The sequence below is a fragment of the Mustela lutreola genome, chromosome 14, assembly GCF_030435805.1.
Source record: "Mustela lutreola isolate mMusLut2 chromosome 14, mMusLut2.pri, whole genome shotgun sequence".
Classification (NCBI taxonomy): Eukaryota; Metazoa; Chordata; class Mammalia; order Carnivora; family Mustelidae; genus Mustela; species Mustela lutreola.
The window spans coordinates 21674823-21690790 of record NC_081303.1 but is presented as its reverse complement, the minus strand read 5'-3'; the positions used below and the strand labels follow the sequence as shown (position 1 = coordinate 21690790).

The window sequence follows — 15968 nt, the reverse complement described above, 5'->3', positions numbered from 1 at the left end:
AATTTGTGGAGTTTAGCTTCTGGATTGACTTATGAAATAATAAAATTTTCTCTAAGCAAACACTGATGAGAAAACAAAATATATTCTTCAGATTAGGGGTTAAGCGATGATGTAGCCTTGAGTCTTTTCATACCTGACCCTTACTTAATGAAAAATCTTGCCACTCATTTAAAATGTAACAATGCCTGTAACAATGCCCAATGTTGAATAAAGGGCAAAAGTAAATATTTGTTTTCTTCCCAAACTGGTTGTTCTACTTAAGCATCCTCTTGGATCCCAAGACAATGCAAAAATAAACCCCATAAGATATAGCCAGACCAAAGAAAACCTCCAGAAAAATGTACATCAGCTTTCATTCCAGGAGGAAAGAAAAGAAAGATTAATTTTTTGAGCAGAGACATGATACAACCCTACGGAGTGCTTGTGTCAGGCGCAATTCCAGAGGTGCTGCTCTGGGGAGGGAATCAATGGAGGATGAGCTAGAAATCCTGATCCTTCACCCTGGAGACAAATGGAGCACAGAGGGTAAGCATACTCCTTGAAGATCCTTCAGAACAAAAGAAAGGGAGAGGCAGGAAGTCAGGAAGTGCCAGTGCCAGGCCTCATTGAGAATGTAGGGATTTTCATTCTAGCCAGATATTAAAGAATACAGCTCAGCTGCACTTCTGCATAGGGAAAAAAAAATGAGTACAGTAAATCCTTTCTTAACATTCTATCAGCTAGAAATCTCCATTCCTTGGCCCTTCTGAATCTCTATGTAATGAAAACTGATAACTGGGTTTTTAAGTCATTCTTTGTACTGTCAAGTAAGTTTAAATTATATTTGTTTTTATTATATTTATATAATATTGTGTAATTATAATATTGATAATATATTATATATATAATACATATACAGGACAGGGGTCAAGGAGTGTAAAGGAATATATATAATATATATTATATATTCTACATAATACACAATGATATATAATTAATATATAATAATATAATATTATATATAGTTTTTACTGTTAAGTATGTATTTTTAAAAGAGGCTAGCCTCATATAACATCCACTTATTCCACATCTATTTAAGTCTACTCTAGTGCATATACCAGTTACCCCATGGATGGATCAAGAGGCCCAATGAGAGCTACAAGGCTCTTGATCGCAGGAGTTCATAGCAGAATAAAGCAACATAAAAATTTTAACAACCAGGGCAGTACAATTTCTAATTCCCATAATTCATGTACAGGATGGAAATTTTTATGGAAAGATTTTTTTTCAGGGGATCCTGGGTGGCTCAGTGGGTTAAGCCTCTGCCTTCAGCTCAGGTCATGATCCCAGGGTCCTGGGATCGAGCCCTACATCAGGCTCTGCTCAGCAGGGAGCCTGCTTCCCCCCCCCTTCTCTCTGCCTGCCTCTCTGCCTACTTGTGATCTCTGTCAGATAAACAAAATCTTAAAAAAAAAAAAAAAAAAGAAAGATTTTTTTCAGAGGATCTGGACACCTAAAGTGGCAAAGAATTTGCTATATTGAGTGATAGAAAAGTAAATTCTAAGTAAGTATCAAGAAAAGACTGAAAGAATGACATGGTATAAGAGAAAGGAAATGGAGGATTATTAGTGGAAAAAATAATCAGAATAAATTTAGTAAAAGAGAAAAAGAGCCAAGGAATAACTATGGAAATCTATTGAGATTTCTCATGAAATATAGTTTATTTTAGTGTATAATTTAAAAATGATAGAGGCACAATAAAAGAATCATGCCTGAATACATATTTGTAATGCCAAGCTTTGACTTATTCACCCTATCCCCCAGTTATGCTCATATCATGCACAGTTACATACACAGTTACAAATCAAGTCATTCACCCAATAGTGAAACCAAAGTATTAAACTTCAACTCTTCAACTTCAACTTCAAAGTATTAAATTTCAACTCTTCAACTTGGACTCAGTTGGTATATTTAATCTTTCTTTCTTTATCAAAGAGTAAGCATGTTCTATATGTCATGCATTTTACTAGGGTAATGATGACTAAATCAGACATGGTTCTTCAGTGTGAAATCCCAACTACTTTGTAATGGAGAGAGGTAGCAATATATGACCTAGCCTGGAGGACAGGGAAGGATCTCTGAGTAAGTGGTACTCAAGATTAGACTTGGAATACAGGATTTCAAATCGGGTTAGGGGAACATGGAACTGAAGGCAGGATGTAGGATTGGAACTTTCCATCCAAGGAGAAGAGCATGTGCAAAAATGCCACTGGGAGATGGATGAGGATACACACAAGGGGAGCCCCTTAAGACAGAGCCCAAGCCCAGAGCAAAGAGTGGCTCTATCGAAGGCTGAAACAGAGGCAGATCTCAGGTCACTCAAAATCATGGGAAGAATTTGATCAGGTGGGGATGACAGTAGAGAATATTAGGGGGAAATATGCATGATGTATTTCGAGATCATTTCAGAAATGTATTTTGAGATCATTTTGTTTACAGAATAGAGAATAGGCTGGAAAATAAAAACAAGAATAAATGCAGGAAAATCACTTAGAAGCTTTTTTTAAAATTTGTTTAGACTGAAGATATAGTAATTGGGACTAGGGCAGTACCAACAGAAATAGAAATCAATTGATATGGAAAACATTTAGAAAGTTAAAAACCAACCCCCGCCTGTCTCTCTGCCTGCTTGTGATCTCTGTCTGTCAAATAAATAAATAAAATCTTAAAAAAAATAAAAAGAATAAATGGGAGCTTTTTTTTTTTTTTTAAAAGATTTTATTTATTTATTTGACAGAGAGAGACCACAAGTAGGCAGAGAGGCAGGCAGAGAGAGAGGAGGAAGCAGGCTCCCTGCTGAGCAGAGAGCCCCATGCGGGACTCGATCCCAGGACTCTGAGATCATGACCTGAGCCGAAGGCAGAGGCTCAACCCACTGAGCCACCCGGGTGCCCCTAAATGGGAGCTTTTAAGCAGCTGAGAGAAATAGCTTGAGAGAGCTAGGATCCTGAGAAAGCCAAAGAGTTGAGATCAAGTAAAGAATGAGAATAGAATGGGTACTGGATGTCAGTGGATCTGAGGTATGAGGAAGAGAGGGCTGCCATTTCTATGTACCTGTATTTGAAACAGTAAGTGCGGTCACTTGCTCAGAGTAGATAACTCACTGAAGTAGCCAGTCGTAAAAGGGTAAGGGGATGAAAGTTTAAAAATAGTAGACAAGGTCTGTAATTGTCATTGGGAGAAACAGGAGATTTATTTTTCTTAAAGATCTTATTTGTTTATTTTGGCAGAGAAAGAGAGCGAGCATAAACAGGGGGAAGGGCAGAGGCAGAGGGAGAAGCAGTCTCCCCACTGAGCAAGGAGTCCAATTTCCTGGGATCATAACCTGAGCTGAAGGCAGAGCCTTAACCTACTGAGCCACCCAGGTGTCCTAAAATGGGAGATTAATTGACCAATAAACACAGTAAGATCATGGGAGTATTTAGAGTCTAGTGGAGATAGATGGATTTGTATTTACATTGGAATCAACAACCTGCCCTGTTGTTAGACTTCAACCGCACTTGACCACTGGTGGACGAGCATGAATAATGCAGACCACTGGGGTCAGAGGGGAACAAGGTTTGCCTTTTGAACAGAAAAGCAATGAACAAGAAAGAAAAATGTGTGTTTTTAAAATGATAGGACTCTGAGCTAGATTGGGGGAAAGTAATAAAAAAAAAAAAAAAAGAAAGAAAGAAAGAAGAAAAGGAGAGATCTGATGGTCTGATGGCCTGGGAGACAGGACGACAGGACAGGGGTCAGTGAGGGTAAAGAACAGTTGTAAACAATTGTGCCAACAAGCGTGGTGCACAGTTGGTTGCCGTTGCTCTAATGCTTGAAATAGCGTGATTTGAGAGGTAGAATGGATTAGTGATGATAAGGTCCAGAAAGTGCATGGAAGACTGAGATAAAGGAAAGAACAGGTTATTGAGGATGACTAGCAGGTCAAGGAACTGAGGGGGAGAAGGTTCTGACAGGTCACTCCCATAAATGCTGAAGTCCCTGGAATAGTGGCAACCCTGAAAAGGAAACGTAGCCAAAGAGCCAGGTACCAGAAGCTTATAGGAATGATGGGGAGTGGTCAAAATGTCTGGAAATGACTGCAGCAGAGACCATCCATGGAGGATAGCATAGTGAAGCAGCCTCAAAGAGCAAGTTTTTGTCGTTTTTTTAATGAATGGATTTAGCAATGATCTCAGAGCAGCACTAAGGAGAAAGTACAGACTAACCCTATCTCCAAGTACTGTTTTCAGAATAACAGTTAAACCAGTATTATTCTTCTTTTCTCATAACCAAATTATACTTAGGGTCAAAAATTTTATAGAGTTGATTTATAGCACACAATATAAAAATTATTTTAATTATACCATTTCCATTAAGGGGAAAGAATTAACTGTTCCTTATGAATCTCAGTGAAGGGACTCCCTGAGAGCAGGATTCAGTAAACTCCTGTTGAGGGTCATATAGTAAATATCTTGGGCTAAGAGGGCCAAATAGTCTGTCAAAACTTCTTTTATCTGCTACTGCTGCATGACAACAGCCATGGGTGATTCATCGATAAAGGTGAACCCAATCTGCCCTACTCCCACATCTACTGTTCAATTTATTCAGCACGCAAGAGAGGCAGTAGTAAGAAAGTGAGAAGTGAGAAAAAGAAGTGGTATTGGAATTTAGAAGTCAACAATGACTTCTATCAGATTTAAAAATAAGGGAAATCAGATAAAAGTTCATGCTTTTCCTTTCCCCTAAAACAAACTGAAAAAGCGAAAGCAAGCACTTACCTGAACATACAGTTCTCTGAGTTCATATTGAAACTTCTTGGGATCTGTGGTAATTGTCACTGGGCCAATTTCTATGAAGATAAAAATAACACCAGCATTAAAGACTTTATTGTGTTTTCACATGTCTTTCATTCTGCACACTATATGGTTATTTATGAATAAGAAACATTTAGCCAGCAAAACAACAGACTTTTTCTCAGCTTATAGCTAGCTACCAACGAATAACTTAGATTTTGCTAGAAATCATGCTTACGTAAATTTTTAGCTTTAAGAAATTCAGAGGGACAGTGAAAAAAAATGTCATAAGACAGAGTCAGGAGACCCCAGGTTCAGTCCCTGTCAGTCCCTCTGTACTCTCACTGGTTAGTGAATATTTATTGAATACCTATTTTGTTGCTGGACTCTACATTAATCAGTTACCCAGCCTATAATTCTGTTTTCTCCACTAAATTTGTTTGCAACTTTCCTATAAGTCCAAATTAGCTGAAAATTAAAAGTTTAACATTAAACAACATAAAAACAAATGAACATCAATGCCACAGGGTTTTTGTGTTCTGTTTTGTTTCATTTTTATTAACATATAATGTACTATTTGTTTCAGGGGTACAGGTCTGTGAATCAGCAGGCTTACACAGTTCACAGCACTCACCATAGCACACACCCTCCCCAGTGCCCATCACCCAGCTGCCCTCTCCCTCCCCTACCATCCCCCAGCAGCCCTCAGTTTGTTTCCTGAGATTAAGAGTCTCTTATGGTTGGGACGCCTGGGTGGCTCAGTTGGTTAAGCAGCTGCCTTTGGCTCAGGTCATGATCCCGGCATCATGGGATCGAGTCCCGCGTCGGGCTCCTTGCTTGGCGGGGAGCCTGCTGCTCCCTCTGCCTCTGCCTGTCATTCTGTCTGCCTGTGCTCGCTCTCTCCCCCTTTCTCTCTCTGAAAAATAAATAAAATCTTTAAAAAAAAAAAAAAAAAAAAGTCTCTTATGGTTTGTCTCCCTCCCCAGTCCCATCTTGTTTCACTTTTTCCCTCCCTTCCCCCATCCCCGTCCTGCCTCTCAAATTCCTCATATCAGAGAGATCATATGATAGTTGTCTTTCTCTAATAGACTTATTTTGCTTAGCATAATACACTCTAGCTCCATCCGCCTCACTGCAAAGGAATGCCACAGGGTTTTTAAGAACTTGGAGAGGCACTGAAATGAGGACATTAAAAGTTGAGGATATTGTCCCTACCACATCCTTCCCCCAGGGCTGGGGGTGCTGTCTGTCACTATCACCATTCTCCTGAGCTGACTTTGACCAACATAATTACTTTTGTGGTTGCTGCCACCCTCACCGCAGGACTAAAGTCAGGGGAAGAGAAAAAGCCCAGATACCAGGGTGGGTTAAGTTGACAATATTTTTTTCCTAGGATACAGTATGTCTGTGGTAAACATTTTAATCCACAAAGATCATTTTCTTAAAAAAAAAAACCATCAACTTTTTTTTTTAAAGATTTTATTTATTTATTTGACAGACAGAGATCACAAGTAGGCAAGAGAGGCAGGCAGAGAGAGAGGAGGAAGCAGGTTCCCTGCTGAGCAGACAGCCCAATGTGGGGCTCGATGTGGGGCTCGATCCCAGGACCCTGAGATCATGACCTGAGCCCAAGGCAGAGACTTAACCCACTGAGCCACCCAGGCGCCCCTACCATCAACTTGTAAAATAGACAAGTGGAAAGTGGCCTTTATAGGTATCGAGTACTTCCTTAAGAAACATTCATCTATTTAAGGAATACAGGATTAAAATTCATCAGAGTATCACGTGCACAGACATATCACCTTAAATTCCCAGGTGGATGAAAATCTATTTTATCTAATGAAGATACAGGCTGTATTCAAAATGACAATAAGCAACTTCAGTACAAAATCATAAAAATATTTAACACTGACTTTTTATAACACATTTTTCTAGCTTCAAAGGCACACTGCTAGACAAATGCCTTTATGACTTCAAAGGATAATAATTAATTAGGCCTTCTATAATGTGCTAAATATAATACAAAAACAGACTGTAGGATTTTAGAATGAGGTAAATTGGAAAGGAAGCCCAATTTGTCTGCCATAACCCCTGTAATTTTTCTTAGAAGTCACATGAAAACTATGCCTGCATCCTTCATCACAGATTAGACTAGACACCTTGCAGTATGCAAAAGGAATGGAGAAGCAACTGGAGAAACTGGGTGAAAATGCAAACATCTGCATTCCATACCAAGCAGAACAGTTATTAGTTATGCGAAAGTCTTGTCCCAAGTGTATGGAAAATCAGAGAAGCCTACTCCCTCAAGACTAAACAAAGGCATACTTTGCAAAGGAATGCAAAATAGCAAAGAATATGCCAGACGGTTACACCCTGACATATAAATTGTCAGCAACATTGTCAAGCCAAACGTCTATGTTCCTACATGGCAGAATACTGAAATAATTCTGGAATTCAAAGCTGAAGACTTAGGAAGAAATACAAAGAGTACTAGAGGAAAGCAATGACATAAGACTAAAGAGGGCACCCATACAAGAAAATTCCTACAATAAGATTTTAAAAATTAGCCCTGGATATATGACTGTTCTTTAAAAGTGGAGACCAAGGACTGCTATTAAAATAAGAGGACTGATTAGCCTTCGTTTATATCCATAGACTCAAATACCAATTTGTTTTCAACAAAGATAGGAAATCCCTCCTGCAGTTCATTAATAAGCCTTTTTACAAACTACACTGAACAGTGGAGATAAATCTTTTATCAGTTATGAGAGATACTCAAAGAGAGGTGAGGGCTTGCTGAACTGCCGTATCCCTCCAATTGTAAGCATCCTTTCCAATTCTTTCGAATTGCATGGTAATGACTGTTCGGCAAAATCAGCCTCCTCCCTTCCATTCCTGTCTTTCTCGTTGCTTCATACAGCCCTGTGCCAGCTGTATTATGAGCAATGTCCTCTTCTCTTCCTTTTTGCTCATGTTGGTTTCATCCCCTGCCAAGCCTCTGAGGACATCCAACAGGTACAACTCTGTCCAGGGAAGATGAACTTGAAAACTTTGGTGGTAGGAAAAAAAAAAAAAAGCTAAGATATCTGAAAACGTTTTCTACACAGAGCAACATGTGCAGCTGTTCTTTTGTCCAAGATCTCCATTCTGTTGATGATTGTTACTACCAACCTTCTCCTCCTTTCTTCTGGACCACAGGCAAGACAGGCCATGTTTGAATGCCTAATCTGATGCACACGATATCCAGAATTCTTTATTACTGAATGCTTGGAAATGATCTTTAATAGACCAAAGAATAATAAAGAAAAAAAAAAGAATAAAGGTTAAAGGTTAAACCCAGGCCTTCAGATCTTTTATTATTTGCTCTTTTCATTACATCATGAAACCTCCATGCTATAGCTAACATCCATGGGACATGATCAATAGGACACTGGTTAGCCAACCAAGAAGGTTTTCAGTCTTCCCTATTATCCAAATGTTTTGTTCTTCACTTCAACCAAGTTATGAATACATAATCAATAGATACCATTTTCTACATATAGCTTATTTTAAAAAAGAAACAAACAAACAATCGCAGGTATCTAGGTGACTCAGTTAGTTGAACACTGGACTCTTGGTTTCAGCTCAGGTCATGATCTCAGGGTCCTGATACCGAGTCCTGCATCAGGCTTCATGCTCAGCTGCTCAGCACAGAGTCCACCTGAAATTCCCTCTCCCTCTCCCTCTGCCCCCCACCCCCGCTCACACATGTACTCTCTCTCTATCAATAAATAAACAAATAAAATCTAAGGAAAAAGAAATATTAGGGCAACATGTATTACTGCAAATATAAGAAATATGTCATGCTTCAGAAGACCATTTTTGATTTAAAAAAAAAAAAAAAGTGTCCAAAACCCTAAGGCAGTCTCCTCTTCTCATTTTGTTATTTCTCATTTCCTAGGGACTTATCAGATGGGTTGGATTTATTTCCAGCATCTCAGCCATTGTTCTCTTAATCTCAGTTGTTGGATTGTATTTGAGAAAATAATGGAAAGAAGTTCACAAGGTAATATTTTCTTTCACTGCTTCACTTGGCAAGATCGATATCCAGTTTCTCACTTCCTTTTTCCTTTCCACTAACAGATTTCTGCTCCTTACGGTTTTTCTTTACTCAAAGTGCTTCTTGATAATATGAGGAAAAGAAACTGCTGCTTGCTCGGGTTTAAACAGTACCCATGCATGATTTGATAACGGTATTCCCAATTTCTTTGGTTTTAGAAAATATATAGTTCTTGGCTTTATATTTACAGTTACACATAAATACGTGAAAAGTTAAAATGAGAACCCCTAGCTGCATTATAAACTAAACAATATTTGTAGAGCATTATAAAAGAATTAAACATATATATAAGTCACAGAGCTTGTCATAATGGGAATTGTTGAAAACTACAGCAAGCTATGAAACATCGGAAAGTCTATTTAATGCCTGAAAAGAGCCAAGTAATACAGAAAGGGAGAGCAAACTTTCTCAGTGTCCAGGGAGAATAGAGACCCCTGAACTCTAGGGAAATACACAGTGAAAGTATCAAGGAGGAGATGAGGAAGGAGCTGGGAACAAAGAGAACATCAGATTAACAGAGGCTGGCATTAGAGCAGAGAAATTCCAGGCACTGGGACATGGGCTGTTCAGAATCCCTCCCATGAACTGAATCTCAACATGTTCCATGCTCTAAAAACTCTACACTCTGTCAATTCAACACAAATCAATTATAATGTCTTCTATGTGCCAAGTTACTAGTAAACAGATCTATTCAAAGCATTAAAGTTGTCTAAATGAAAATTATTTTGTTTCCTGCTTTGGAATGCTACAAAAAAACAGATTAGTAACTATATTCACTCTCACTTTTCACTTTAATCCACAATCCACTCTTCCCAGATTTCCCTATCCTCATTCAGTTATAATGTTGCTGTCCAGCACCATTTTTAAATGATCTGCATCTAATCCATGAAAACAAAACTGTTTCCTGACTTTGAACTAAGCTAATGCCAAAGTATATTTCAGGACTCGTTAAATTGAGTACATCGCTACTCACATGAGAATAGGTAATTTTGAAGACCACTTAAATGCCCTTAATGATTGTTCTGACATAAAGTGATGTATTTGGTGTGTTTTATAAAATCTGGGCCACTGGTGAATTCATGCCAGTTATCTCATATTGATTACATAGCATTCTGCTCCACTATCCAAAGAGATTATTCATTTAACAATGAGTTGTATGATAACATTAAATACATGTACTTAGCGAAACTGCAGCCAATATTTGTAAAATGCAAGGGTCATTTCACTTGGCCTGCTGCTGAACAGGATACAGAAAAAATCATGAACATGAATTCAGCAATGTTACACAGCTGTTCAGAACAGGAAGCAAAGAAGAATGCCCTAGTAATCGACACAGAACTCTGAGGTGTATTAAGTAGGAAGGATGTCATTGCTTACACTGGACCTTAGCCGAGCTGCAGCAAGCACTCTTGTGAAAACAAGTGTGGGAATTTTAATGGCCAACAAAGTCCAAACTCTTAGTTTTACCTGAAACCCTAAATTTTAAAAATGGCATTTTAACACCCAAAATATACCCACGTATTGACAAGGTATACCCAAGAAGAAAAGATATAATATTTTGTCAAGCTATTTAATAAAATTTAATATAATCATAAAATTTATTTAATAAGCTTTCCAGTGTGATTAAGGCACTCTGAAAGCAAACAAGAAGAAAATGAATACAATGTACAATAGCATTTTAAATTTCTAAACAATGATATTCTTTTTTTTTTTTAAAGATTTTATTTATTTGACAGAGATCACAAGTAGGCAGAGAGGCAGGCAGAGAGAGAGGAAGGGAAGCAGGCTCCCTGCTGAATAGAGAGCCGATGCAGGGCTCGATCCCAGGACCCTGGGATCATGACCTGAGCCAAAGGCAGAGGCTTTAACTCACTGAGCCACCCAGTTGCCCCTTAAATAATGATATTCTTATAAGGAATTGTGTTTTTAAATTTAAGATAAAATTAGAATTCATTTCAAAATTTTAGTTGTTCTCTTAGGCAATTCCTTAGCATTAGTGGTCTTTCAAATAAATCTAGACATTTGTTAGGGATGAAGAAAAATTACAAAAGGAGTAAAATGTTGAAGAAAAAAATATATTTTCTAGTCCTAAGAAATGAATTACTAATATTGTGAAAATGTCCACATCTTAAGAGAATAGACTCAACTTCAGCCATGATGGTTTCCACAAGTAAACAAATGCATGTAGTGCTTTGGTCACGTTTCCAGGGAAAATATAATTCAGAAATCCAAACTCATGTTTATGAAGGAACACTTCATTGGCAAAAATATGGGACTCAGAGACATTGCTAAAAATATGATAGAATCATTTATATGTCTGTATACATGTGATATTATATATATGGTTTCCCCTAAATATTTGCATTCATTCATTCAACAAATAGTTCAAACTGACCAGAAGTGTACAAGTGAGCAAATATATTTAAAGAGACAGAGCAGAAGGGCACCTGGGTGGCTCAGTCAGTTAAGTGTTTGTCTTCAGTTTAGATTATGATCCTAGGGTGCTGGGATGGAGCCCCACATCGGGCTTCCTGCTCAGCAGGGAGTCTGCTTCTCCCTCCGTCTTTGCCTGCCACTCCCCCTGCTTATGTGTTTGCATGCTCTCTATCTGACAAATAAATAAAATATCTAAAAAAACCTTTTTTTAAAAGAGAGACATGGCAGAATCAGAAATGTCTGGGTGTGCCTTTCAAATTAAAGGGCTGATGGCTGGACTTAAGACCAGTGCAGTTTCACATGGCCCTGCTCTCAGAGGTCCCTGCTCTGTTGAGAATGCTTTGGAATCATGTGTCTTGAAATAATCTTATCTTTGAATTTGTGTTTTGTAAGTGAAGTTCAATGGGACAGTAGAACATGCAGTCTGAGCCTGGAGCCTTAGCTCACGTGTGGTCCGGCCTGCCACTACTTCTGAAGACAGATTCTCAGCCTCCACCTACCATGCATGCCCCAGGCCCTACCCTATCCTGGTCCTGCTTCTATAGCTGACACTCTCCACCATCCAGCCCAGCAGGGACCTGGATGTGAGGATGGCGAGGGCTGGGAGCTCTGGCCGCTGAAAGCCATGTCTCCATGGGGGCAAACCTTCTATACCTTCCTAACAGGTACCAAGCATGTCTCAGCACCAAGGTTTAAAGATCCTTGGGGGACCCCTGCCTGCCAAAGACTGGGACCTTGGAAAGAGATGTCCGCCTCAGCTGACCAGACCCCACCGCAGGCTGAAGCACAGTGCTTGTCCCACATCTGGCAGGAAGGGCAATCCCACAGCCCATCTGGCCAAATGCTGAGCTCAGCCTGCAGCTTGAGGCAGGACCTCAAGGTCCAGTGTGAGTCTGCACGTGGCCCAAGGGTATCCGGGTGTCTGGGGGTTATCCCTCCTGAAGGATCTTCTCCTCCTCCTTGTGCTTCTCTGAAGTCTGGTTTAAACTGTTAGCATGGATTTTACCATCCATCCCCATTTTGTATAGTGCGAGTTTTAAATGCAAATATCAGAACATTTAATTCCTGCATGGACTCAACCAAATTATACAATTCATATAATGGCGCCTCCAACTGGCTAGACGACACCCACACAAGCCAGACTTAGGAAGGTTGAATGAGGAAATACTCATTTATAATCCCAGCAACACGTTAAGCATTCCAGGTTTATCGAGACCTTGAATTAAATATACTCTTTATTGAAGAGTATAAAAGATTTTTTATGAAAAAAAGACCATTGTTATAAAAAAGAAAGCTAAATATTAAAATACATACATTCTGATAATTTATGGATTTAATACATTAAAAAATCTCAAAAAAAGTTTTTTTTTGCTTGTATGTATTTTAGTAACTTACATATTTTGCTTTAAGTATTTTAGAATACTTAGCAACAATATTCTTAAATTTATTCTGATCAGCACATGGACAATTATAATAATGAAAATTGGTAAAACAATAAAGGCCATCAGCATCAATAACTAAGAAGACAGAACTGTTGGTATATAAAGAAATATATAATAACTAGAAAAGAATTAATAACCTACATACAAACTAGTATCTAAAGACAAGATATATAAAACATGATTATTTTAAAAAATATTTCAATTCGGGACACCTGGGTGGCTCAGTTGGTTAAGTGGCTGCCTTCGGCTCAGGTCATGATCCCAGCGTCCTAGGATCGAGTCCCGCATCGGGCTCCTTGCTCGGCAGGGAGCCTGCTTCTCCCTCTGCCTCTGTCTGCCTGTGCTCACTCGCTCGCTCTCCCTCTAAGCCTGACAAATAAATAAATAAAATCTTTAAAAAAAAATTTTCAATTTAATTCAAATTTTGTAATATATAGTAAAATAAACTCCAATAGGCTTAACTGGTTTAATATAACCATTATAATTAATTTAACTGAATCCAAATTAGAACATAAATCTGATATATAGAAGAATAACATTCTCCTTTTCAATGCAACAGAAGAAATCACAAGGGGAAATACTGACAGATACGAATGTGTAGAAATCAAATGAAAACTGATGACACTTGCAGTGAATACAGCATAACATAGAGTGGTCAAATATCTATGTACACCCAAAACTAAGATACACTGTGTGTCAACTATCCTTCATTTAAAAAAAAAAAATCAAATGAATATTAAAATCTAAATAAATAGGGGCACCTGGGTGGCTCAGTGGGTTAAGCCTCTGCCTTCAGCTCAGGTCAGGTCTCAGGGTCCTGGGATCGAGCCCCGCATCAGGCTCCCTGCTCAGTGGGGAGCCTGCTTTTTCCTCCTCTCCCTGCTTGTGATTTCTCTCTCTGTGTCAAATAAACAAATAAAATATTTTTTTAAAAATCTAAAAAAAATAAATAAAGCCAGATTTGGCAACATTTATGTCATCAATTAAAATATATGAAAATCGGGTGCCTGGGTGGCTCAGTGGGTTAAAGCCTCTGCCTTCAGCTCAGGTCATGATCCCGGGATCCTGGGATCGAGTCCCACATGGGGCTCTCTGCACGGCAGGGAGCCTGCTTCCCTTCTTCTCTCTCTCTCTGCCTCTCTGCCTACTTGTGATCTCTGTCTGTCAAATAAATAAATAATATCTTTAAAAAAAAAAATAGAGGAGGGAGGAGTCAAGATGGCGGAGAAGTAGCAGGCTGAGACTACTTCAGCTAGCCGGAGATCAGCTAGATAGCTTATCTAAAGATTGCAAACACCTGAAAATCCATCGGCAGATCGAAGAGAAGAAGAACAGCAATTCTGGAAACAGAAAAACAACCACTTTCTGAAAGGTAGGACCGGCGGAGAAGTGAATCCAAAGCGACGGGAAGATAGACCCCGGGGGGAGGGGCCGGCTCCCGGCAAGCGGCGGAGCAACCGCGCACAAAATCAGGACTTTTAAAAGTCTGTTCCAGGGCGCCTGGGTGGCTCAGTGGGTTAAGCCGCTGCCTTCGGCTCAGGTCATGATCTCAGGGTCCTGGGATCGAGTCCCGCATCAGGCTCTCTGCTCAGCGGGGAGCCTGCTTCTCTCTCTCTCTCTCTCTGCCTGCCTCTCTATCTACTTGTGATTTCTCTCTGTCAAATAAATAAATAAAATCTTTTAAAATAAAATAAAATAAAATAAAATAAAAGTCTGTTCCACTGAGGGACATCGCTCCAGAGGCTAAACCGGGGCGAAGCCCACGCGGGGTCAGCATGGCCTCAGGTCCCGCAGGGTCACAGAAGGATCGGGGTGTCTGAGTGTCGCAGAGCTTACAGGTATTAGAGTGGGGAAGCCGGCTACAGAGACAGAGCCGACAGTAAGCTCACAGCTCGGGGTTACCTTGAACCGGTCGCAGGCTCGGTGAGCTTGGAGCGCGGCCGGAGGTCAGGCAGACGGGAGTAACTGGGTGCTGTTCTCTGAGGGCGCACTGAGGAGTGTGGCCCTGGGCTCTCGGCTCCTCCTGGCTGGAGACCAGGAGGCCGCCATTTGTATTCCCATCCTCCGGAACTCTACGGAAAGCGCTCAGGGAACAAAAGCTCCTGAAAGCAAACCCGAGCGGATTAATCACCCCGGCCCCGGTAAGGGCGGTGTAATTCCGCCTGGGGCAAAGACACTTGAGAATCACTACAACAGGCCCCTCCCCCAGAAGATCAACAAGAAATCAGGCGAGACCAAGTTCACCTACCAAGGAGTGCGGTTTCAATACCAAGGAGAGCAGCAGAATTCCAGAGGAGGAGAAAGCAAAGCACGGAACTCATGGCTTTTTCCCTATGATTTTTTTTAGTCTTGCAGTTAATTTAATTTTTTCTTTTTCATTTTTTGTTTTTTTTTTCTCGCCTTGGGTAAAATTTTTTTTAACTGTTACCTTTTTCTTTTTTAACGATTTTTTACTAGTTTATCTAATATATATATTTTTTCTTTTTTACATTATTCTTAGGTGTTTTCTTTTTTTTAAATTCCTTTCTTTTTTTTTTTCTCTTTTTTCTTTTTTTTTCCTCTTTCTTCCTTTTTGAACCTCTTTTTATCCCCTTTCTCCCCCCTCACGATTTTGGATCTCTTCTAATTTGGTTAAAGCATATTTTCCTGAGGTTGTTGCCACCCTTTTAGTATTTTACTTGCCCCTTCATATACTCTTATCTGGACAAAATGACAAGACGGAAAAATTCAACACAAAAAAAAGAACAAGAGGCAGTACCGAAGGCTAGGGACCTAATCAATACAGACATTGGTAATATGTCAGATCTAGAGTTCAGAATGACAATTCTTAAGGTTCTAGCCGGACTCGAAAAAGGCATGGAAGATATAGAGAAACCCTCTCGAGAGATATAAAAGCCCTTTCTGGAGAAATAAAAGAACTAAAATCTAACCAAGTTGAAATCAAAAAAGCTATTAATGAGGTACAATCAAAAAGAGAGGCTCTCACTGCTAGGATAAATGAGGTAGAAGAAAGAATTAGTGATATAGAAGACCAAATGACAGAGAATAAAGAAGCTGAGCAAAAGAAGGACAAACAGCTACTGGACCACGAGGGGAGAATTTGAGAGATAAGTGACACATAAGACGAAACAACATTAGAATAATTGGGATTCCAGAAGAAGAAGAAAGAGAGAGGGG

At 39.5% G+C, this 15968-nt stretch overlaps 1 protein-coding gene across 3 annotated transcripts in view; it reads right to left on the bottom strand.

Annotated features, from left to right (window-relative positions):
- HMCN1 (hemicentin 1) overlaps positions 1–15968 on the bottom strand; it is a 475982-nt gene that overhangs the window by 357833 nt on the left and 102181 nt on the right. For all 3 annotated transcript variants that reach the window (XM_059145201.1, XM_059145202.1, XM_059145204.1), the window contains exon 2: positions 4800–4870. In XM_059145201.1, coding sequence (XP_059001184.1) covers positions 4800–4870 — 71 coding nt within the window. The remainder of the gene's footprint in view (positions 1–4799; positions 4871–15968) is intronic.